The sequence below is a fragment of the Oryzias latipes genome, chromosome 22 (genome assembly GCF_002234675.1).
Source record: "Oryzias latipes chromosome 22, ASM223467v1".
In the NCBI taxonomy this organism is placed as follows: Eukaryota; Metazoa; Chordata; class Actinopteri; order Beloniformes; family Adrianichthyidae; genus Oryzias; species Oryzias latipes.
Genome location: NC_019880.2, coordinates 8,055,287 through 8,080,665, shown reverse-complemented (window position 1 = coordinate 8,080,665; position 25,379 = coordinate 8,055,287). Strand labels below are relative to the sequence as shown.

At 41.7% G+C, this 25,379-nt stretch overlaps 2 protein-coding genes across 3 annotated transcripts; both read right to left on the bottom strand.

Moving 5' to 3' along the window:
• Window positions 1-291: 291 nt before the first annotated feature.
• On the bottom strand, window positions 292-6,971 carry LOC101157261. The gene is made up of 10 exons (XM_004082207.3): window positions 6,862-6,971; window positions 6,430-6,788; window positions 6,230-6,363; window positions 4,941-5,061; window positions 4,690-4,880; window positions 4,385-4,473; window positions 4,225-4,293; window positions 1,192-1,296; window positions 651-725; window positions 292-532 (listed from the first exon to the last, which is right to left on the bottom strand). The coding sequence occupies exons 2-10, from the start codon at window positions 6,762-6,764 to the stop codon at window positions 356-358; spliced, it is 1,296 nt and encodes a 431-aa protein (XP_004082255.1). The 5' UTR covers window positions 6,765-6,788; window positions 6,862-6,971; the 3' UTR covers window positions 292-355.
• A 340-nt stretch (window positions 6,972-7,311) lies between these two features.
• Window positions 7,312-24,822, bottom strand: LOC101157019 (tyrosine-protein kinase fyna). Of its 2 annotated transcripts, none has more exons than XM_011490253.2 (12): window positions 24,637-24,822; window positions 14,833-15,089; window positions 13,996-14,092; window positions 12,858-12,956; window positions 12,550-12,653; window positions 12,197-12,346; window positions 11,953-12,117; window positions 11,128-11,307; window positions 10,967-11,043; window positions 10,605-10,758; window positions 9,166-9,297; window positions 7,312-8,657 (listed from the first exon to the last, which is right to left on the bottom strand). In XM_011490253.2, the coding sequence occupies exons 2-12, from the start codon at window positions 15,077-15,079 to the stop codon at window positions 8,449-8,451; spliced, it is 1,614 nt and encodes a 537-aa protein (XP_011488555.1). In that variant the 5' UTR covers window positions 15,080-15,089; window positions 24,637-24,822; the 3' UTR covers window positions 7,312-8,448. The 2 variants fall into 2 exon arrangements, with proteins under 2 accessions (XP_011488555.1, XP_020569131.1); XM_020713472.2 differs by having other exon boundaries at window positions 14,833-15,085; window positions 24,637-24,814.
• Window positions 24,823-25,379: the final 557 nt, after the last annotated feature.

Below are 25,379 nucleotides of genomic sequence, written 5' to 3'. Positions count from 1 at the left end.
GGTTTGGAGGGTAGAAGATCACACTAGATAGTTTAGTCTGGCGCCCTCTACTGGTAGCTACTAGAATCAACCGAAACATATTTTTAATTTGTGATCAATTGTAAATAACTTTATAGTGTTACATTTTATGTTTTTAGTGAAACTTCCTGTCAAGTTCCTCCACAGAAAGTTGAACATTTTTATAGCTCCTGGAAATGTTTCCTATATGAATATTGATTTCTTTGTTTATATTTATTAAAAATCACAAACCAGACAGATCAGAAGCTCGTGCTCATTGAACGACTTTCAAAGTTAAGAACTTAAAGTTTTTTTATTCAAAAGAAGACACAACATGTTGAAAAATGCACAGACACGGCTACCATCTCAACATAGTTGTGGCGCTCATTGGCATAGGCCTGATGATGACTGCGAGCTCCACCGGCACAGGAGGAGGGATGTACCTCTCCACCCTGAACAGGCGCAGCAACAGATCCTCAGTGTCCTGTGGCCACCGGTAAACATGCGTGTTCTGAAGCCAGCCTGGAACATAATTCTGTGGAAAACATGTAGTTTTATTTCATTTTAAGCATGTTTTTGTTGCACATATGTGGAATTATCAAATGTAAATCTAGAAAACACTAAAAAAAAAAAGTAATACATTGTTTTCTGACCTGAGAAGCTCCAAGAAAAAGAACAGGAATGAATCTGAAATTCAAGCATCCCTCCTGGATAAATTCATTCTGCATCTGGAATATTCAGGAATACAGAGAGTTGTACTAAATGGGAAACTGATCAATAGTTTTTTGGCAAACTGAAACAGTCAATCAATTTACATTAAAAAAAAATTCTATGGTAAAATAGTTTAATAGAAAAAATATTTTTTAGAAGCCAGCACCGCCATATTGTATATGTAATTTTTGAAAAATATCTAATTTAATGTATACTTTGCAGACATTCATATCAACAAAGAACACAAATTCAATGTGCAAATTAAAATCATGACGTATGAAGGCCAGAAGGACAAAAAAAAAGTTATCTTAGGCAAGAACAACAATAATCTATGAACAAGTGGAAGGAAAGAATAGATTTTTTTGATAAAACTACTGTCATCAAACCAAACCGTCATGTCTTTTGACCACATTTGTCATTGAAGGAAAACATGGCGAGGGATTTTGAGATGCTTGCCGTCTTTAACGTAGTTCTCTTTCTTACCAGCTTGTGAATGTACTTGGCGTGACGGGCGTGGCTGTCTGAGGGAGACCCGTCAGTGTCTGCTTTATATTTGGGGCTGATAGCGATGATAATCAGGGTTGATGGCTGTTGGGGAAAAAAAAAACATAAAATAAAGTGTTGTTCCACTGGCAAAAAAAACCGTGGAGCAAAACAACCAGTCGGTTGGATTTCAGGGTTAAAAACTTTTCTTGATTGTGTATTTTTTAACAATACTACAGCGCACACTTTAATTTAAATTTAGATATCAACTATGTAATATGATCCGATTTAGAAGAGACTTAAAAAGTAAAATGAAATGACAACAAAAAGCTGCTGTTTCTCTTTAAAAATAACATAAAGGAAACTAAGGAGCTTAAATGTTCTTAAGTTATATCTTAACCCTTGTGTGGTGTTCATATTGTTGTTACTCAGCCAGTGTTCGTGGGTCTGGTGGACCCGTTGCATGTTGTGGTTTTTAATGCCTCACAATCAAACACTTTGATGTTAAAATACTCGACAGATGTTTACCTCATCCAATTACAATCAGTATATTTGGTTAATGCCCTGTACCTTTGTTAGATCACATTCATAACTCATTATCTAAAACGTGATAAAGAAAATCAATTAAAATCAAGATATGAGTGGAAACAAATTTTCAAGTGAAGCAAGGGTTTTCAAAACTACTAACTTTTATTTATTTGAACACAGAAACTGAACCCATTCAGGTGCACAACACAAGCTGAACACATAGAGTAAACCTATTAGTCAAGACAACACATCAGCCCCATTGAACACATGGCCTTCTAGCCACTAGCCTGTACAACACATGGTCCTGGCTGCTGATGGCCTGGTCCTGTGGCTGGGTGCTGATGGCTTCGTTTTGGAACTGGCTGATGCTCAATCTAAATGGTAAATGGTAAATTGCGTATACTAATATAGCGCCTTTCTTCCAACAAGGACAAAGTGCTTTACAGTCACAGACCCATTCACCCAGTCACACACACATTCACTCACACATTCAGACACTAGTGGTGGCTCTGCTGCCAAACACAGGTGCCTGCCTACCACCAGAGGCAAGGTGGGGTTCAGTGTCTTGCCCAAGGACACTTCGACTCATGGGCGTGCAAGGCGGGAATTGAACCTGCAATCTTACGATCATGGGCCGACCGCCCTACATCTGCTCCACGGCCGCCCCAATCTAATCATTTTCTTCAGAGTCACTGACAGACTCTGAATTTTCAGAAATGTGATCCTCTAATTATGAAACCTCCTCTTCTGAATCGTCTCCCTCTAGATCAGTGTTTTTCAACCTTTTCTGAGCTACGGCACACTTTAACCTTAAAAAAAATCCCGCGGCACACCAGCATCCAAAAAAAAAAAAAAAGGAGAAACTCATGGTCTGTATTGATCTACAGTCCCTCCACAATCTCACATGCATTTTTGAGATAATTGTGTCAGAAAAAGCTGGAAACTGCAGCTGTTTTTTTTTCTAAAAAAATGCAATAAAAGTTAAGTTAGAAGATTTAAAAACAGATTGATGTGTGTTCGTTGTTTCAAGACGTTTAACAACAGATCTCCTTGTGCGCTGTCAATCTCAGGACCCAATGCATCATGGGAGATGTAGTGCATAAAACGGCTGGAGATCGGTTTTCGGAGCTTCAGTGTTTTGTTCACTTGTTCCACGGTCTGATACCGGATTCTGTGCAAAGCCACACCGCTAAAGACGAGCTTTAGCTGGTATTTTTGTTAGAACTGAGCGACTTTACGAGCTAAATCGGGACAAGGAAGTGAAGACTTTAACCACTTCTGATTGGTCAGACTGATGACATGTGATTAAGCTCCCCGAGAATGATTGGTGGAGACAGTTAAAGGGACGGGACTTTTCCAAAATACAGCCGAAGGTGCAGCTGAATCGCGGTACTGTACAGTCATTCTTATCAAAATGTCTTTAATAAAATAAAATAAACGCAAAGAAAATGTATTTTACATCTTTTATATTCCTAACTCCTCAGTGTTTTACCAGGGCCTGTTTGGATGAACAGAGAGCTGAAATCCTGGAGATGGGAAATGTTTTTAGATCAGTTAATGAGGACAATTTCCCACGGCACACTTGACCATCTCCCACTGCTCTAGATCATCATCAAAAACGTCTCTCTCTTCTAAAATCAATTCCAGGGCCCTCTGCGCAGAAAGTCTTTTGGCCATTTTGATCAGTTGTGGTAAGAAACCACACTGGCAAAGCTATATTTAACGTGTCCCGCCTCCAATTTGTAGCAGATAAAGAGCGAGATAGATTCCCGCAAGAAAGTCAAATGGTCAAATGTGCGGGAGAACGAGAGCAAACAGAGTTGATGCTTGAATTATTCTAACAATGTTGCAACCTTGTGCGGGAACCGCAGGTGCAGAAACAAAACTCACATTTACAGTGAGTCTTTCTCTCTCTACCACTCTCTCTCTCTCTCTCTCTCTCTCTTTCTCACTGGTCACACACACACACACACACACACACACACACACACACACACACACACACACACACACACACACACACACACACACACACACACACACACACACACACACACACACACACACACACACGGCAGGCCCAGACAGGTGGAGGACAGAGTGTAGGTACATAAAACATCAATTTCCACACTTCTATTAGCCCCGGGTCCAGTGGACCCGAACATCTTATATGTAATAGAAATGTGTTGGGGGGGTATACGGTGTGTGGTCATTAAAAATGTATTCTGATATATGTTCTTCACAGAAAATGAGCCAAGGCCAGTGAGTCTGAGTTTGAAAAATTAATTGTATCATTTTTCTTTTGATAAAAAATGAAAACGGGTCCCACAGACCCGAACACCACATAAGGGTTAATACAACAAAAAAGAAGATTTAAGAGTTAAAAATGAAAAACATCAAAAGAGAATAGTCACTGGAAAATACTAGTGTCTGTTTTGGTGTTGTCTTATTTCAGGAGCTTTTTAGGTTGCACAAAAAAAACCAACCTCGACGCTGTTCACTTACATCTTTTAGGAAAGCATGTCTCCATTTGTGGATGTCCATTTCTCCAGTGGAGTCATCAGTGAGGTCAGTCTGTCAAGGTAAGGTTTAGGTTGTGATATTATCAAGAGTTTTGTTTTTAAAAATTAGATAAAAAATAAACAAGGATTAGGATTTTGCTCACACTTGTTCGAAAGCCTTGTTTTGTGAGGAAGTCTCTGAAAGCAGCTATCTCTGAGGACACGTCCAAAGAGTGAGTGATGAGAACATTTCCTAAGATAAAAAACAAAAGCATTTTGAAAACTGTCCCTAATTAACCGTCTTTTATTAAATGTGCCTCTAAACTAAGTACAACAAAGGTGATCTAACAGAAGGTGATCTAAAATCAGCAGCCTGACAAAATCCAGATGTCTAAATACATCATGGGAAGCACGAAAACGTCAAGTACAGCATGAATCATTTTGATTTGGTGAAGATAAAAGGCCTCACTGCACTCGTTGGGCAGGCTGATGGTTCCTGTTCTGCCCTGCAGATGTGAGGAAGACTCTCCTGCTGCTGAGCTCAGCTTCACCATGTCCACCTGGGAGACGGCGTTCACGGGTGGCGTGGAGAACTGAGGCACGTTGACCGAGACGCTCCCCGGAGGCCCACCGCCATCCCCGAAGCTACGTTCATAACAGCTGAAGGGAAAACAAAGGCTTTCATCTCTGATGTTTCACAATGATTGTAGATGCACTTACCAGTTTCCAGGCTCCACCCAGTCTCGACAGCTGGGAGGAGAGAAGAGAGGAGGCCATCTGACCGCCCCGTCCTGTGCTGTGTCGGGACATTGGGGCATCCTGTGCATGTCCCCATGAAGCTCTGTGGATTCAGTCCCAACATGTCAGTCTCTGCAGATCAGTGTTGAGCCACATGCAGGTTTCAGCACGACACTCATCACAAAAAATATATACATTTCAGACAAACAGCAGCGGCATTTACACTTAACTTAAACGATTACAGAAAAAGAACGCTAGTTACCATGCAAACTAAAATTTTAGTAGAAATCTATGGAGTTAATTCAGTCTCAATAATCAGAAATGCACACAACCTGTTTTACAAATACACACGCTCCGATTCACAAATGTCATTTTATGTAAACCTCATAGAAATCCACCGATAAATTCATCTACGGCATCTTTCCTTTTTTCCCCTTGCACTAAACTGGAACATGGTGGACAGCCTATATATGCACTCTGGAGCATAATCTAAGTTTTTTTCCCCACATTTCAAATTATGTGATGCTTGTATTGTTAATCCAACCTTATAACACTTTTTTTTTCTCCATAGTTTTTGTATTTATTTGGTTCTTTTTTTGCACAAAAGAGAAGCTAAAAAGTGAAACGCCTCACAGTAACCTAAGACATGTCTTATAAATTTTGTATTTTTCCCCTTTAAAGTCTAAAACTTGTGCTTCTTAATTTTAAGAAGGGCGGCCGTGGTGCAGCAGTAGGGCGGTCGACCCCTGATCATAAGATTGCAGGTTCGATTCCCACCTTGCATGCCCATGTGTCGAAGTGTCCTTGGGCAAGACACTGAACCCCATGCACCTTGCCTCTGGTGGGAGGTTGGCACCAGTGTTCGGCAGCGGAGGCGCCGCCAGTGTGTGAATGGGTGTGTGCATGGGTGAATGGGACTGTGACTGTAAAGCGCTTTGGGCCTTCGTAAGAAGGTAGAAAGTCCTATATAAGTATACGCCATTTTTACCATTTAAGTCAAAGGTTATTGCTGGTTCTAATTTAGATTTTGTTTTTCACATTTTTTCTGAAACCTGTTTGTTTTATCCAGTTAAAAAAGAAAACAAATTCTTCCAGGTTTTACCTAATTTTCTTTAGTGATGCTTAAAGTCGTATTTTTCCCTTGGAGGACTTTAATTTCCATTTGAAAGTAATAATGCTATTTCTGTCTCATTAAAGTTTCCTTTTTTAAAAACACAAAAAAACAAATAAAACATCAGTTTTATGAAGAAAAAGACAGATGTGACTCTTACCACAGCTGTGCCGGTAATGTGGAGGAAATAGAAAAGAGTTCTGCTGTTGCCAGTCATAATCATCTTTTAACGGCAAGGGGGCTTCTAGCTCCTCTTCATCTTCACTCTGATAGGATCTATAGTCATCCTCCTCTCTAAATAATAAGAAATTCATGATTACATTTTTAAATAACCTTTACTTTTGTATATTTATTGTGTACCTTGCTGTGTCTTTGTTAGAAGGAGAAACTGTTCCACACAGATCTGATTTAAAGCTCCAACTCGTGTCTCCTCGTCTTGAAGCTCCCTGCATGACTTCAGCAGAATGAGGTGAAGAAGAGTCATGATGATGAAGATCAATACGAGTGGGGGATCTTCTTCCTCTTTCTTTGGGCTGCCTCAGATCTGCTTGGCATGCTGGATGCCTCTCGGAGAGCTTTCTTGTTGCTGTCCAGCAAGCCTGTGCTGCTTCTTGTGGATGAGCAGGAGGTTCTTCAGGAAGCTGAAGGAAGTCTTCTTTGTTTATCAGCCCTGCTGCTTCTTTAGCTTTCTCCATTTCCTGGCTAACATTTAAAGAATCCTGCAAGCAAGAGTAATTGTTGAACATGCAGCTTTACAAAAGAAAGTCAGAAAAAATAAATTCAGAGACGTACTTAAACCATAAAATCCAAAAATGTCTATTAGACACAGAAGGCGGCAGAGCAATGATCGGCATGACTGCTGCTGCAAGTCTGTGTTGCAGCCTGTTATATGCAAATTCTGCAGACTTCAGGTGCATCCAATCAGAGCAAAGAGAGTGGAGCGACCTGCAGAGCCACTTTGAGCAGGAGAGGCAGCAGAAGGAAACGGCCAGCACATTTTGACATTTTTGGAATAGTGAAAACGTAAGCAGTCGTTTAACCTTGTTGGTTTGAGTTTCCACTCATGTCTGCAGTTCTCTGCTTTCTGGGTGGATGCCTTTCAAAAATGCTTTGGGTGCTCAATCACAAACCTGTGTCAAGTCCCCCCCAAGAGGGAAAAAAAAAAAAAGAAGAGATTTGTGAACTTTCCTTACAGCAGGACCTTTTGAAAGTCAGTCCTTTGCGATATACCCAACAACTGAGTTAATTGCAAGATTGTTTATTTCAAAACCAGCTGTGTACAAGTAACAGACAATAAATAATGCAGACCAAAAACCTTTTATGTGTCTAATAAATAAGGAAAAAGAAGCAAAACTAATCAGAAATACAAATAGAAAGGGTGCTTTGTCCCATTTCCAGAGACAAATTTCAAAGTTAAAGAGGGGAAATTCCTTTTTTTTCTTCTTAATAAAGTTGCAGATTGCCCTGACAATTTAAAAAAAAGGGAATAAAGAAAGAAGAAGTAACACTGGTGGAATACTTTAAAACAATGCAACATGGCATTTTAAAAATGACACACAATGGAGGGACGAACACAATCCTTCATTCTCTTCAGTGGCAGTTTGTTGGGCCGCTTAAGCAGAAAGACAAGAGTTCTTACACAGCCGGGTGCCATACATTAAATGCAACATACACTTTAAAATATCAGTATTCTAAGCAGTCCGCTAAACAACAGCTGCAGCGGAGAGGGAAGCCCTCGTTTCAACTACGTAAAGCTGAACTAAGGAGTTACTTTAAGCCGATCTAGAAATCATAGGCTGAAGCCGAGAAGCGATGAAAGCACTTGACGTCAGTGCAACACGGTTTGGCTCCATGAGTCCATGATGCAATAAGTTAGTGTTTAAAGCAAGAAGGCATTCCTTTGCATTTTAAGGATATTACTTAACATGAAAAGGCAAGAACAGGTGTTATAGTACATGTAAGTTCCTTGAGAAGAGGAGAAATTTGTATAAAAAAGTAAATGACGCCCCCAAAAAACAAATATTTCATATCATTCGGTCCACGCAAACAGTTTTTCTTTTTTTAAACCGGCTCTGTTCATATTAACTTGGGTTAGAAAAAAAAAGATTCTAAATTATAAAAGTAAGATAAAAGGAAACGAAACAGGGATAAGTAAACAAGCATTTGTATTTACATTTCATACAAGTTACACATTATCTCTCGTCTACTACAGTCATTTTCATCTCTGCTCCACCTCTTTTGATCTGATCGTCTGCTGTCCATCTTCCCACTTTTTGAAGTTTTAATGTTGAAAAAATGTTTTATTCATGACAGAAAAAAGGTATCTGGCGCCCTCTGGTGGGAAGTCAGTGAAATGGCATGGGACAGGAACAGCTGTGCTCAGAGATTATCCCCTGGCTGGTATTGAGGCTCAGTGGCAGTGAAGTAGTCCTCCAAAAATGCTTGCAGGTACTCGAAGGTGGGCCTCTCCTCCGGGTCCTTCTTCCAGCACTGCACCATCAGCTCGTGCAGGGACGTGGGGCAGTCCTGTGGGCAGGGCATCCGGTAACCACGCTCCACCTGCTCCAGCACCTCTCGGTTATTCATGCCTGGGGAAATCAGAGCAAACGGATTCCTGTCGCAATCAAACTGACCTCATTCTGAGCTCACAAAAAGCTCATTATGAGCTTAATTTACACCAGTGACACTATGACAATGTCGTTTATCATTTTTTCCAACTCCAACCTTTATGATTTTATTGCTTCTTCCCATAATAGGATTTCATTTTTGTCTCCACCCACTGAAAGATTAGATTTACTCCCAAATCTAGGTTTTTCACATTTTCCTGTTCTCCTGTTGACAAAAACTCTGCATTGTTTACTCCGCCGAAAACAATGTCCAACAGCAGATAAATATTTCACATGGTTGCACAGACAGATGGGAAGATTTCTCTGCATAATGCACCATGTAATGTCCATTATGCAACACGCCGCTCCATTTTTCTTTTTTCATAAGAAGACGGAGCATCTCAGACATGAAGCACAGGCAGAACGAAACACCGGAGATCGACTGGAACTATTTTAAGATCTTACATAACTTGCATATCAGCACCCTCACCTGGATAGGGCACTCTGCCCTTGGTAACCAGCTCTGTCAGCAGGATGCCAAACGACCACACGTCCGATTTGATGGTGAATTTTCCATAGAGAGCCGCTTCAGGCGCAGTCCACTTTATGGGAAACTTTGCACCTGTAACACATCACACAGGAGATGTTTCGGTAAGCAGACTTCCTCCACCTGTTTTGTGATGAAAACTTCAGCTTTTCAGAATAATAATAAAAAAATCACAGCACCACTTTGACCTTTTTAAATTGATTTAAGATTTTTATACCTGTTCTTACCCACCACTGACAGTTTTACATTTTAATGCAAAAAAAACATGAATCGTTAGAAATGCAAATATGGTGCACGGGCGCCACACAGCATCAGGATGTGTAGAACTGTGTTCATCTGCTAATATCTCCACCACTACGGACATGTTTTCTTGCCACACTGGACTCCGCAAATCCTGCATAAATCCTTAATGAGTAAGTAGGTCAGACTTCTCCGCACTGAATTTTTTCCTTCATCTGTTGTTTCATCGGCGCAGACACGGGCAAACATTGGCGTCTCCTGGGAAATTACCGAACAATTCTAGTTTAACTCTGTCAGAACTCGGCTCAGGTGAAACAAGTCAATATTTAAATGACTTCCCAGAGAGTGAGAGCGTGTTGACACAATGACCAGCAGAGCCTGGGAGTCCTGCGGATCCAGCTCAAGTCCTGCTGGAACACCAGTCATGCAAAACACTTACAAAAGTAGCGATACAACTTCCACAGAGAAAAGTCATCATTTATTACTTATAAAACTAAAAGGCTAAAAAAAACAACAGAATTCCTTTAAAGGAAAACCAATTGATGGATTAGAGGAATATTTCTTTATATCATTGTGAATCAGGAACAGACAAAATAATGATATTTGATAAAAGTCGTATTTGCGACGGGGCGAGCCAGAAGCTCCCTGTTCCGCTCCATTTTGATGGAGTCGATCCATGTTTGTCTTTGTTTTCCTCGTCCGAGCCGACATCTGGCTCAAAGCTGTACAGCTCTGATATTGCTTGCAGATTTTGCTGTATCGCTAATGTTAGGTTGGAGGCGTGAGAGGCTGTAAGCTAGCAGGAGGGCATGTAAATGGAGAGCTCTCAGTAAAGAGGAGGGGAAAGGGGATAGGACTTGGCTCCACGCCAACTCAAAGGTCAATTTCGAATGAACTCCTGCTGCTCTGGAAAAAAACTATGTCCTAGAAAACATTGGGATTACTTTAAAAATAGAACAAAAGATGATTGTAGAGGGCCTTTAAAGTTTGACTCCGTAAGAATTAGCAATTAGAATATATCTTTTTTTCAGAGCAACACACCTATTAATGTACAGATCCTTTGAAAAAGGGATCAATAGGCTTTGAAACATCCATCTACTAAAACCCTGTAATGCTGGTGCAGCTCTCTGAGGCAGACATACCTTGTCTTGCTGTGTATTCGTTGTCCTCAATGAGCCTAGCCAGACCAAAGTCGGCGATCTTGCACACGAGGCCATCTCCTACGAGGATGTTTGCAGAACGGAGGTCCCTGTGGATGTAGTTCATCCGCTCTATGTACGCCATTCCTGCTGCCACCTGGGAAATTGAGGCGCTACAGTTTTTTTTTCTGGTTTCAAGGTCATCACATCTGTGCTAAGAAGCCCTTATGAGTAGCTTTAAATAAAACAGTAACACACAGGTAGAACAATCCCAACATCAGAAGCTCTCAAGATTTAAATGAACTTCATGCGCTGATTTGACCAACAGACTAAATCGGTGCTCGTTCCTTTGGGCTGCTTTGTACCTGAGCTGCCATGTCCACCAGGTTTGGCAGTTTGAGTCCCCGCCCCTCTCCGTCTTTCAGGAAATCCAGCAGACTCCCTAACAGAAAAAGATGAAAACTTTTGTCAGCCCCGCCTGTCGTGAACTCATGAACACTTTCATTCAAATGTAAACACGCCCCACCTTTGCTCATGTACTCCGTGACTATGTAGATGGGCTCTTCGGACACCACGGCGTAAAGCTGCACCAGTTTGTCGTGCCGAAGCTTCTTCATGATCTGCGCCTCCTCCAGAAAGGATTCAGGCGACATGGTGCCGGGCTTCAGAGTCTTCACCGCCACCTTGGTGGTGCCGTTCCATGTGCCTGACGGAAAAACAAGACCATCATTACAAATAAATCCCAGCTGAAATAAATATCTACAGTTAAAGTTTAACCTTTTAAACACCGGAGATGTGGATGTCGACCCCTAAATAAAACACTCTTTGACACACCGTAAGTCTTCCACCATTTATGCAACGTAAATCAGCAGATTCGGTCGCGGGGAAAAGCGGCTTTTCATTTCGGCTTTGCACCAATATGCACACAACCCGGCTTTTCTCAAGGACTTCAGGTGGATCATGTAAATGTCGAGTCTGCGTTTCTCTGCTTCAGAACCCGCTGGAATTAATTAATTCAATGCAAAAGCAGTAGAGTTACTGTAGTCGAATAATGTCAACGGTGAAGCTAAAGCCCTGGTGTGAAAGGGTTTAAATATTAAACAAATTATTTTAAAAAAGATATAGATATCAATATTTTGGTTTCCAATAGTGTGGTTTTGCTCATCCTACACTAAAGTAGAATGCACTGAAAAAATTTTTTTCTTTCTCTAGTCTAAGGCGTTTAAATCTTAGTCAAGTCAAAGCGGATGCAGACAAATGAAAGTCCTCTGGCAGGAGTTTATCACATGCAGCTGTTGTGCATCACTGCCAACAGCTGTCCAAATCTCTATCAGAGCCAGAAGACACACACCCATCCAGACTTCTCCAAACTGCCCGTTGCCTAGGCGCTTAATGAGCTGCAGCGACTCCCGCGGTATCTCCCACACGTCTTTGGTTTTGACGGACAGGTCGGTCAGGCGAGGCATGCCTTTGTGGCAGGGCGCGATCAGGCGGCAGCACAGCCCTGCTGCCCTGGCTGAGGAAGTCCAAGAAAAATGACAATGAGGGGAAAAAAAAACAAAAACAGAAGCTGCACTAAAATGCTGCAAACTCACCCGAGTAGTGCTGAACAAGCTGTTGGAGCGTCTCGAACTGGGCCCTTGTGGTGATGTAGTACCCTCCATTGTCCAGTTTGCGGATCTTGTAGTGTTTGACGTGATCTCCTTTGATGTCGTCCCAGTCTTGGATGGACAGAGAATAAGCCCCTGCAGGCCAGAGAGCAAGTACGGTAAACTACTTGCATTTTTAGGCTGCATCATTTCCAAATGGGCTTAATGGGCTTTGTGCACAAGCTGAACTATAAGTGATTATCTTTTAATTGCACACTGAAGGGCTCCTACTCATTTACAAACACCGCTGTGCCGGGCTGAAGCCTGAAAGCATGCGTGCGGTGCGTCTGTCGAGTTACCTTTGGTCGTTTCGCTCTCACGGATGAGGAAAGTGCCTCTGGCGTTGCCGCTGGAAAGCAGCTGCCTCTCTGCATCCTTTCGACCCAATTTACCAAAATACCAGCTGCAGGGGAAATTTACAAAAGAGGAGTCAGACTACAAAGGTAAATATTTCTTTAAGAATGATTACACGACGGTTATCGTCTGTAGCGGTTAACGTGGTGGCATCCAGAGGAGTCCTCAAATATTTATGACGTGCTCTCTGGGGGTTAAGCTGCCGTGACTTGCTGGATGAGGTTGAATGCGCTTGAGACTGAGCTTCACTCACTCCTCGGCTTGGATGGAGTCCACAGGAGCGACGTAATTGCTGGGGATGTATCCAGTTCCACCTGTAGTAAGGGAGCGCGCCTCCCACCAGTCTCCTTCACTGAAGGGAAACAGGCAGAATGTGGGTGGAAGATGCTTTTAGGACGAGAGGGGAGTTCAGAGCTGCTGCATGCATCGGTTCAGAGGGATTACAGCCACTGTTTATCTGCACATAAATATCACTTAAATGCTGAGCGAACTGCTGAATTCTGAAAATCGACACGACTAAATCTCAATAAGACAGTCCAAACTTTTACTGATAATCTCATCCTCAATAAAAAAAAAAACAATATTTGGACCACAGCAACGGCGGATGAAATACGGCTTTTAATAGCTTTCCCTTCCTGTTTTCTGGGTTTTTTGGTTCTGGTTAGCTGCAGCTGAGGCCGAGCGTTCGGTTCAGAACCGGAGCCAAGAATGTGGTGTTTGCAGAACATCTCCCCTCACACGTCAATCAGCCGTTACCATGGGAAACGCCTACACTGGGCTCCGTGTTCACAGCCATTTAAAAAAATAAATGACCTGATCGTTGTGGTGCGTTCTTCATCGCAGAAGTAAGAATCTGATCAAACATCCTGAGTCATCATGTCACGGTTTCTGCATCGAACGTGTTTCTTCATATATCTTGATTCTGCAGAACCCTCAGATAAACAATCGGTTCTATTTATAAATGCTTCATTTTTAACCTTCACTCTCTGCTTACCAAACAACCCTTATATTGTCTGTAATTGTGCTTTTCCAGGAATTGCAAGGGAGGCAAATGAATGTCATAAAGGACCACGTGATGAAGAGGATCGCCTGAAGGAAGGGTGACACATCACAAGGCAAACTTTGTTTCTTTTATTTTTTTTTTTTTTTGAAGTGTCAAAAAAAAACAGAGAAACTCAAAACAGCAGGGAAAATAAGTTAAGCCATGATTTTGTCCGAAGAAAATGATTTTTTTTTAAGGCGTTTGAGGCGGATTTTCAAAATAAAAAAACACACTGCTTTTTCAGCATTTCAATCCAAAGTTTAACTTTCAGACATCCAGAGAAGAGAAACAAAAACCCCACATAAGCGACACCCTCTTGATGGCGTCATGCAAATGTTTGCAGACTTACGTGCTGTTGAGGATCTGGAACCTCTCCCCCTTCCTGAAGCTGAGGTCATCCTCGGTCCGGGCTTCGTAGTCATACAGAGCCACAAACAGAGTCACCCCTGTAGGCAAAAGGAAAACATGGTGTGTGGCTCATGGTCACAACGTTTAGCTGGAATAAACCATTTTCAGTTTGTTTATTTGTTTAAATTATGACTTTTTTGTTGTGTTTTTTGTTGTTTTTTACATTTTCCCAACTTTAGAGAAGATTTAGACAGGACAATTCCTATAAATTTCAAAACAAAAGCATCAAAATTAAGTGCAAACAAGATTAAAGTTTTTGTCAAACGAACACAAATAAAGTAAAAAAAAATATACAAAACAAACAGAACCTGCAGCACTTTTTAGGTTTTGTCAGCTATTTAGATAATTTAGGCTTTTTTGTTGTAGAATTCAGATATCTTCAAGGAACTTGTTATAAAATAATTCTTTCAGTTTACAAAAAAACATCACTTTTTTAAAAGCACTGAATCTTTCTAAGAGCATTTCTTATTCAAAAATGTTGATGGTGTTGACATGAGGGATGAGAGAAGTGCTCTCAAGAAGGAAAAGCCCTGCAAAAGTTGACAAAAATCTTCAGAAATCTTCATTCAAAGCCTAAAGGACAGCTTGTTTTACACTTTGCTTTCTGGGTGACACCTCTTCTCTCAAGAGACTCTAGAGTTTTACTATTAAAGGGCTAAAGCAAAAGAGAAAACTGCCTCACCCACTTTGGTTTCCTCTGAGCAAAAGTGTAAAGGGTAAAGTTCAACAGATTTCCAGTTTTCAAAAGACTTCTGCAGAGTTCCTTTAAAAGCCTCACCCGTTCCTCCCCGAGACCGAAGCGTGCCAGACTGCGAGGACGTGTGGACGCCTCCGAACACCGTCACTCCCTGTGTGGCCGCGGTGGGGAAGTTGTTGTAGTTGGGGATGGTGGTGACCCCGAAGCTGGGGTAGTGCTGCGGCGTGGGGTCGGAGCCATAGCGGTAGCCCGAGTTGTGTGAAAGGCTGGTCTCTCGGTCATCAGTGAGTTTCGCTGCTTCTTTATCCTTACATTGGACACAGCCCATTCTCTACTGTCTGCAGGAAGTGGGGGGGGGGGGGGGGGGGGGGGGGGGGGCAGAGACACATTTAGCATGTAGGTGAATTTAGCTCATCTCTGTTGGGGGGGGGGGGGGGGGGTGAATCAGTGTCTCATTATTGCAGGATCCTCTGAGAACCACACAGTCGTCTGAAAAAGAACCTTTCAATTAGGTCGAAATTAAAGACGACGCTTCCAACCTCGTTACAGACCCACTACCGTGAAAACTGTGTTGTTTTTAACATATTCTTGTGGCATTTTTCTCTTGATGGAGGACATGTGTAAGGAAAATTAAAATTGTGTTTCTGAGTTTTTCTGCATTCAAATTGTCGTGAACCAGGAACAGATGAAAAAACACGCCGTTTGAAAAAGCTTGTGCTACTTTTGCTGCGCAAAATCTACAATCAGCAGGCCACAAGCCCCCCCCCCCTCCCCTATTCTTTACTTTGGCTGTGAGGAACTGTAACAGTGTATACAAAGGGATGATGGGAAATGGGGGCAGGCTTACTCCGCATCAACAGTTCTGTCTATAACTCGGAGGAGAATGTCTGATTAACTCCTACAGAAAACATGTCATAGAAAATGACAGGTTCTTTTGATTTTGGCTAAAAACATCATAATCCTAATTAAAAGACCACCGGGAAGGGCTTATAATTAGATCAAAAGATGATCACAGCTTCAAACAGATAAGCCTACACTGCACAATTTGAATCTTAGGAAAGTAAAAAGACCCTTGGGTCAAGATAAATCATCTTATTTTCTGTCTTGCAAGAAAAATAATCCTGTCAAGAAATTGTCTTTAATAGTAAAACAATCCTAGGTTGAGAAAACAAACCTTTTTCCTAAAATCAGAATTTTTGGTAAAACCATGTTTCTTACCCCTGTGGCTGATTTTTTTTTTTTTGCTCAATTAAAAGAAAATCGGCGAGAATTTCTGACTTATTCGTAAGAGGTCTGTTTTTGCAGTGTGAAGTACAGAGAATATTATTACTACATGCAAACAATTAAAACAAAAAAAAAAAAAAATCAAAATTGCCCAAAAAGACTTGAATGCGTTGCATGACCACACTTGTGAAAAGATCCTGCACCCATTCATTGCCTTTACGAGGCGCCGTGCACTATTTTTGTTTACTTTATAAGGAGCCGAGCACACCAACATTTTATGGGCAGAAATGCACAGAGGGACCTTCAGAGGCAAACCGCTGCACTGCAGCCCACGAGGCCAACGGCTGGAGCAAACCAGTTCCCATAATGACTGAGGTAATCTGCTTCATCAATTAAAAAGAGCCTGAACAGTTTTATGGACCCAGTTAAAGTAATGAACATCTAGGCTGAAGGTGTCCCCCTCCTGGGCCCTGGAAGCTGGGTTGGAAGTGAGGAGGACGGGAAGGGGCTGCTGTCTTTCATCAGCAATAGCATCCAGCTGACTTTAGAGACAGCTAATTGGTAACACATTTGTTTACAGTGTGCGTGGACAGAGGGAGGACTTGCCAGTGGCACACGCCAGCAGATGGAAGACAAAAAAGAAACGCTTGCACCTCTGTGAGCCAATTGTTATCCAAAATAGCAGCACAAACATGACGGGTGTGTCTGCAAAATGATAGGTTTTGCCCCTGAGATGGGGTTTTCTATGCTTCAGACGTCGAAAAACGATGGCATGTTGATTTTAAGTCCCAAAATGAGCTGCAGTCAGAGGCGAGCTTTCTGAAGGGCTTGAGCTTTGGAGCTCCAACCAAGCAGCATATGAGTGAAGGGCCCTTCAGGCCTGTTCTGCCTTTACTAGCAAACGCCTTCGCTGCACAAAAGTGTGAGCAGATGTGTCGCCTGCTGCATGGCGAGCAACAGGGTGCCGGCAGAGTTAGGCGCTACACGCTGTAGACGGAACATATGGATGCAAGCTTCTGTGAAACTTCATCTTGGGTTGGAGGCAAATGATAGAAAACAAAGTTTTAGTGGTTTGAAGTTGAAAACACTGTAAAATAGCAAATTAGATAAGAAGAGTGAGGGGAAAATTGACTCAAAAAGCTTCGCTTCCACTCCGTTTTCAGATTTAATCCTTTAAATTTGCCTCTTTTTTTGGTAAATATATTGTTTCTGCCCTGAAGGTAGTAGGTTAGAATTTACTCAAACATAACTGACCCAATAAATAAAATTAAAATGGAGTTAGACACCCACTCTCATCATCTTTTGATCCTTTTTCAAAGCGTTCCCAGCTGTCTTTTAATTATGACTAAGCCGTTTTTAGGCAAAATCAAAAAAACCTGTGTCGTTTTCTAGGACGTCGTTGCTGCAGAACGGTAGGAGTTCAACAGAGAATGGCCTCTCAGTTGTGGACAGGACTGTTGGCATGCAGCAACCCCATCCCCCCTTCCCCTCCCCAGAGCTCTCCGTTTACATGCTCTCCCGCTAGCTTACAGTCCCTAACATCCACAACATAAAGTTTCTTTTCCACCGAGTGGTACGGTCCAGTTCTCTGTTCATTATTATAAATGGACCCATTAAGCTAGACCCAAGTGTACCATTTTTGGGCCCCTGTTGGTTGTAGGTCCATAGAAAACTGGAATGGACCAGCTAGGACCGAGCGACACGATGCAACCCGTTGATTGGCGGAAGGTCAATACTAGGGTTGGGCGATGTCCCTTAAATTGGCCGTTGACGATGTTTGCTGTCAACCATCGGGATGGACGATGACATCGTCGGGGGGGGGGGGGGGGGGGGGGTATTTTTACATTTTTCGTTCTTATATAAGTGCTATTCGTTTTTTTGCTTTTTTCATTTTATTTCCCAACTAATGACTAATCCGCGATGATCCAGTATAAACTGAGGGAAGTGACTTTAACAAAAAAAGTAACAAAATTAAAAAAAAGTGGTCCGCTCCCGCACTTCACTAGTGAAGTGGACCGGCGGAGCGCGGACTTACAGCTTTGTGTTTTAGGGGAAGGGGGGGGGGGGGGGTACATGAGCGGTATGTGTGGGAGATTTAAGACTGCGATCCGTCCCGCAGCTCTAGGGGTACAAGCTACCGAACTCAGAACCGGGTCTAAAAGTGTGTGTCTCGGAGCAGAGCTCGGATCGTCAGCACACACACAGCGGTTTGAGCTTCAAAGCAGAAATGTCGCTCAGTCCTTAGAAAACATTCAAACAATCACGCGGATTTGTGTTTCTAGTCGTGTCCCGACTAAATAAAGGCTGATGTTATTCTTACATGTTTACGTGCAGCCAGCAAGCAGCACCACCCAAAGCTAATGTTGTTAGCCCGTGTTAGCATACTGCTAATCCTGGCTTCGTTCAGAAAAAGCACTGACCACACGGATTAAAATTCAAATGATGAGCGAACAGGTGTTTCATAATAACCGTAACATTATTAAAAGCACGTTTAGAAGATCGTCTCGTATATTACCGAGCTGACATGTCAATGTATATAGCCGCTCGGCGCTGTTTAACGTTGTTTTGTATTGAATTGTTACATTCAATAAAGTTTGGGGAAAAAAAGCTGCTCGGCGGATTTTATATCCTTCCGGTTTTCAAACCCTACTGCACATGTGCGAATGATTTATTCCGACGGAAAGTGTGACCTTAGTGAACGTTTTTATATTCTGAAAACATTTTTCTGGGCCCATGTACACGGTTGGATTCTAATCCGACCATTGATCCCATCAAGATATTTTGCACATGTAACCGCGGCTTATGGTGTCGACGCGCAACGTGGCGGGGACGTGGCATCACGATGGTGGTCTCTCCATCAGGATGTCAGTCACCCATCACGATGGATGTCAGTCACCCATCACGATGGTCCATCGGCACAACCCTAGCCAACACAACAAAAGAAAGCAGCAAACCCGAGCTAGCATGTTCCTCTTCGCCACCCACAATCTTCTCTCAAACAACATGAAATGACATGTATCAAAGGTATCAAAAGCCAAGTGGAAAGAAAGTGAGCTGCTGGATGGCCTCCATTGTTGTGTTTGGTGATAGTCGCACTACAGCTAAGCAATCGGTCCACACCCCCCATTCACTTTGACGGTGCAACATTGAGTGGAAACACTCGTATGAATTGCGTTTCTAAACCGGATCGTACCACTCAAATGAGCACTGCAATAATCCAGCCGTGCAGTTTTGAGGCAGCTCGAATGAGCATATTTTCTTAAACTCTTCAAATAAAACTCTTTTTAAAAACAGATTTTTTTTTTGTCTGCTCCTGATTTACAACTATTTGAATAAAAAAAACTTTGAAATGCAAAATTTAAGCTCAATTTTCTTTATCCAGGCCCTCCATCATGAGAAAAAATGCCATTGTTAAACATTCTGCCATTGGACAACAATACCATTGGAGTGGGTCTTTAAATGCCTTTAAAAGAGAGAGGAAAACCGGTTTAATGACTTTTATACGTTTTTAAAGCCCAGATTGAAGACAGAGGTCTAACCTCCTCTTGACGTGATAGTTGGGACTTTTTTTCTCAAACATCTCTGATGTTTTGCATTCAGGCAGGGTTGAATTGTCCTCAAACTGCAGACTAAATTCTCTGCTCAGACGGTTGTTTTCTTTCACATCAGTGGCTGCCCGTCTGTCAACAGGCTGCAATAAAGCAGCTCTGACGAAGCAGACGACAAGTTTAAAAGTCAGTGTTACCTGTGCCCAGAGGAATTCTGGGAGCCTGGAACAGGAAAAGCATTCTTACACAAAAATCAAGGCTCTTTTGCTTCATACCGGTACCTTTCTAAAAGGCGAACAACAGCAGAGTGAACTAGGCCATTTTGATTCACGGTGATCAATAAAACCCCATAAATTATCCAGATGAAGAAAAAAGGCCTCTGGGGGCAGCGTTACAACATGATCTCTGACCCACGCTGAGGAGGACTACAAATAGGAGGAGAGGAGCTTCGTCAGTAATCCTTAAGATATCATATAATCTCCTCTGATATTTATATTCACGTCTCCAATCTTTTGGTTTTTCCAGAATATCTCGCCATCAGAAAAACCCTTCTGGGTACAGTTTAAAAAATTCCCAAATCACCAATAAACAGTCCAAATTGACTTAACTTTTCATTCAAAAAGACTTGATTTTATTTCACAAGTACTTTAAAATACATGCTTATAAAGAAACCTTAGGGGAGTTTTAGAAGCAATTTATAAGTTTTTTCTGTTAATTTAAAGAGAAAAATTATAGTTTTCTGCATAAACTGCCCATATATTACACAGATGATTGTATTAACTATGGAGAGCAGTCCACTAAATGGATTCAGAGCTTGTAATGTATGATTATGTTTAAGTACTTTGGCAGAGCACTGCGTCAGTATGAAAATACTGAGGGAACTGCTGTGTTTTCTGCTGTAACTGCACCACTTCCACTCCTGCAGGGATCAGGGAAAATGACGGGAGAGCTCATGTTGCTATACTGCCTGCAGGATTAGGAAAATCTCCTTGCTCTTCAATTTAAAAGACCAGACAGTTCTGAATGTTTCAATCCACCATTTTCCCTGGTCGGTAAATGCCGTTCAGGTGAAGATGAACTATCCCGTTTAAGAAGAACACTTGAATCAACAGGCAAACTTTTCACTAATTTAACAGAAAGACCCAGCATTATCATAAGATTCTGAATGGTTTTAGAGTAATTTTGTTTAAATAAAACTCATTTTGTTGTGTCAACATGACACAGATTTTCAGCTGGGGGGTGGGGGGGTTTCCATTTCCATGAGGCACCCGACTGATGCTTGCATGCTGAACACATGACTTTAGAGCTCAACTTCAGCCTCAAGTCAGGCAGATGATGGCACTGCCGCCGTGGGACTTGCTCTTTGGGCATCACATCACCACCTCAGCCTCACTGAGGACAATCACGGCTATTTTGAGCTCCAAGCCCAACAGCTCGCCACAAAGAAGGCCACAGCATTGTTTTATGTGGACCGAGGTCCTGAGGGGACGAAGCTGTGACTGCAAAATGCCTTGAAAGACTGCATGGTAAAAGGCAGCAACAGTGAATGACTTTGGACAAAACAGAAAAAAAAAATAAAAACATATTCATGGCTGTTAAATTAGAAACGGATCCTTTCATTCCGCTTAGCTGGATTGGAATAAACGGCAACATCTGTGCGACTATCGCAGCCTCTGGTCCCGATTGGAAGCTGATTTGACAAAATGACAGCCTTTATTTTGATGCTGTGGAGGCGCAAAGTACAATCATGCGTAATAACACTCACAGGCGCCGTAATGAGGATGGGCCATCCATACAGCAGCTGCAATCAATACTGAAAATTGACGAGGACAGGAATGTCAGCGTCACGCAGGGTAACTGATGGATTAAACAGGAGAGCCGGGCCTGAGAAACGAACATGCGTCAGTCTGACAATAAAACACAGAATCAAAGACAATGGAGAGTGGGCTTATACCCCTCTGTGAAGAGAAAAGCTTATTTATTCCTAGAAAATAACAGTTAAAGATTCACTGCTATAATTAAAAAAATATTCATTTTAGTAGGCCTGCACAATAAATTGCAAATTTATCGTTATCTTTAAGGTGTGCAATAAGCATATCGTAAAAGTCTGCGATTTCTGCAATAAATGGTTACCTTAAATTTGCCAAAACAATCTCATCTCAGCTAGAAGTATTTAACAAAATCAAATAAATCCCTTTAGGCGTTTGACCATTTATGCCTTTTATGTTAGATGCTCGCCTCCTATGTAGACGAAGGCCATATGGAGTAAAGTTATGTTGACTCTTAAACCGTTGCAGTGAAAATATGTTTTTGGTTGCTTTGCTATTTGTTCATGTATTGCAATTTATATCGTTACATTCGCAATATGGATAGTTAATATCAGTTTTCCTCTTATCAGCCCTAATTTTTAGAATTTTTTTATTTAATGCCCAAAGCTTAAAATTACATTTCTGAGTATTTTTTTTATTCAAATTCAGCTTGAAGATTTTATTTGTTAAGTATAAAATATGCTGAGTGGGCCACAAGTTCCACTCTGCTCCATTCTGGATATATAGACAACCAGATCCATGCATGTTTCCGTTGGAATCTGGATTAAAACTTTGTGGCTGGATAGCTCCATTTTTTTTTTTTTGGCGGTGTGAGGGGCTGTAAACTAGCAGGAGAGCATGTAAACAGATGGGTGACGGGAAGGGGGGCTGACTTTCTCCACACCAACAGTTCTGCCCACAACTCAGAAGCTAATTTCTGCAGAAACTGTCCTAAAACATCATAATCATTCTTAAAAGGCCACTGGGAACGCTTTTAGAATACATCAATAGGTGATCGGAGTGGGACTTTAAAACATGTTACTCGTTTCTTTCGTGCCTTTTTAGATAAAGTCTTTCCTATGACAATTTCTAAACTCCGTCTCCTAAAACTTTGCTGAAAAGTGGGGCAGCATCTAACAAATCTGCTCATTATCAATTGATGCGTCAATTGAGGCGTTTTCCAAAAATAGCTCAATTTGTGATTGCAAACCATGGAGCTTTTTGGAAAATCGGAAATCACAAGCTCTTACCTTTAAGTTTAAACTGGAAACTAGTGACAAAACAGATGACAGAGCTGGCATTGAGTGTTCAGAACTTCATTAATAAACTGCAGACCTTCATTTGGGGCTTTGTGGAGAGTTGGAATTTCTTCATTATTAAACATTCCTTTAGAACAAAGCCCTCAACATTATAATGATTAGGCATTCGGTTGTGTTTTTTAAACAGCCGGACTGTTTCGCCTTCATGCACAAGGTCCTATTTATTCTCTGACTGTTTAAATGGCACAAGTCAAAGCTGAACGTCCCACACACCTCCTACTGACATACATCGACCTCATTCAAGTCCCAAACCTCAACTTTTTTTTGTTCTTTCCACAAAGAAATGAGCTAGAGGAGTATAATTTTCAGCTGTGTGGCATTTGTGTGCGAGCGGACCACACTGGGTTTCCTAGTTCTGCCAGAACCCTGACAATCTCCTCCTTATGGCTGCCATTCTCTGGATAGTTACAACATTTGCTTGTGTCAGACAACCGAGTTCATTCAGTGTATCAACAACAAGACAATGGTCACATTTCACTCGGCTTCAAGATTACGAGCACAATGAGACGCAGTGTTGGAGCTTTCAAAGCATTCTTCGTGCACTGAATGAACAGGGCCCGTTTTAAAACCTGCAGCTGAGCTTCATACAGTGTGTGGCTTTAAGCCCGCTTTGGTGTCACAGCGTTCACAGTGGAGCGTGTCGGGTCACAGAGTCGCTTCCAAATATCTACCAAGTCAGCAAGATTTACTAGATGAATAAACGGCTAAAAAACATTTAAAAAAAAATTCTGGTGAATATTCTCATTTTGGATTAAACAATCCTTTTTGAATTTTTCTTTTTTTCCAAATCCTGTGCCGCTGGAGGGCAATGTTCTGAGTAAAAGTTCAATGGAAAGAATGATGTGGTGGTTCTGCAGCAGTGCATGCTGGACCAGTTTCAGTTAAACAAATCACAAACGAGGGGATGAAAAGCAAAAGCAGCAACAAAGAAGAAAAGAAAACCCATCAACAAGGAAACTCAAAGCCGCCAAAATAAAAGCGTTCTTTCAATTTCACAGAATGGCACTTTTATTCAAAAAGTCTAATAGAGAAATGACTGAAATTTTTTGTTTAAAAAAACAACAACAAAACAACCTTTAGATATTAAAGGAATTGTGCAGCATTACTTTTCTTTACCAGGTTGAGACAGTACACTTTAGTTGGGTGAAATATAGGCAACAATATAATATATATATATATATATATATATATATATATATATATATATATATATATATATATATATATATATATATGAATTTACCAGAAGCACCCTGTGAGCATTAGAATCATGTTTCGTTTAATGTACGAATAGGAGAGGCCCTAAAGGGAAATTAAAGGATGAAACACAATATGCAACTTAAATGTGACATATCTACACTAGAATGAAACAGTCATAGGCATCCTGAACAGCTTTAGTGTGCTGGCTGAACATTTGGCAGTCAACACCACTAACTATTGCCTAACTTATGGGTAAAACCTAGTAGGTAGCTCCACGCACAAGATGGATGGCTGAAGCTCCAGACACAACAGATAACCCGATTAAAAGCAGCTTTAATTGGATATTTAACAAGCTGGCAACGCAATTAGTCTGAAGAATATGATAATTGATTAGGAGGGTGGATCAATGGCGGGCTGTCTGCAGGCCGTTTTGGCCAGAGAGTGCACGGCCTCAGTGGTCAGCTCTGTTCTGCAACACATCCATTCGCTGCTGCTGCTGCTGCTGCTGCAACACAAGAGCCCCCACTCCAGAATCGCAGCACTGCAAAACATCACCCACAACCTCCCCGCTCCTTCCCCGCCAAGGTTAACCGTTGTTCGGACGAATCCACACCTGTAGACAGCTTTTTAGAGGTGAACACTTGACTGCGGCGACCAAATGGGATATTTAATCCCTCTTTTTTTTCTTCTTCTTCTCCCGAGATGTATTCAACCCACAGTGCAAAACAGGGGACAAGGCGGGTGCACCGACTGGAATTCAACACGACAGAAAAAGATCCCGCTTACCGCAGAAAATCAGATTAATCCATCGGAGTTATCACTGGGAGTTTTGTGAAGGAATTTCCTTTTGTTTCCCCCCCTCTGTCTGTGGTTTCTTCGCACAGAGGGAGAATAGCGGTGGGAGACCCGTCCCTGCCGATTCCGGAGCGCCTGTCGCCGCCGTGTGTACAGATGATGACGAGGGCGAACAGCAGCAAGTCTCCGGCAATCTACACTTCCGGATAGGATTTTCAGAATAAAGCTAATGCCTTTTCCCTGCATCTCATCGTGGATACATCCGGTTGTGACAAAGTCAAACATTTGTTTCACTAAGCCAAAATTTTGCTAATAAATAGTATATATAATGAATGTAGCACGGCCACCACAGTAAATAAATATTTAATTTCATTGGAGTCGGTTAGTAGCTTTATTTTTGACGGGCAATCAAAGCATCGTTTCCGGTGTGTGTCTCAGAGCTTTGACGCAGCTGTTATTGCGTATGGCTGATGCAGATCCACAACGACGCGTCTTTACCACAAAAATACTTCTTAACAAATAAAGTCAAAGAAATCTCTTTTAAACTCCTACACAGATTTTATCCAGCAAAGCATTACTTAACTAAATTTAAGGCTGACATAAACACCAGTTGTACTTTCTGCCAGAAACAACCTGAAACCTGCTCTCATTTATTCTGGTCTTGTGAATTTACATACAGATTTTGGAAAAACATTCACAAATTTATCACCGATTCTATTTTTGCTGACATACAA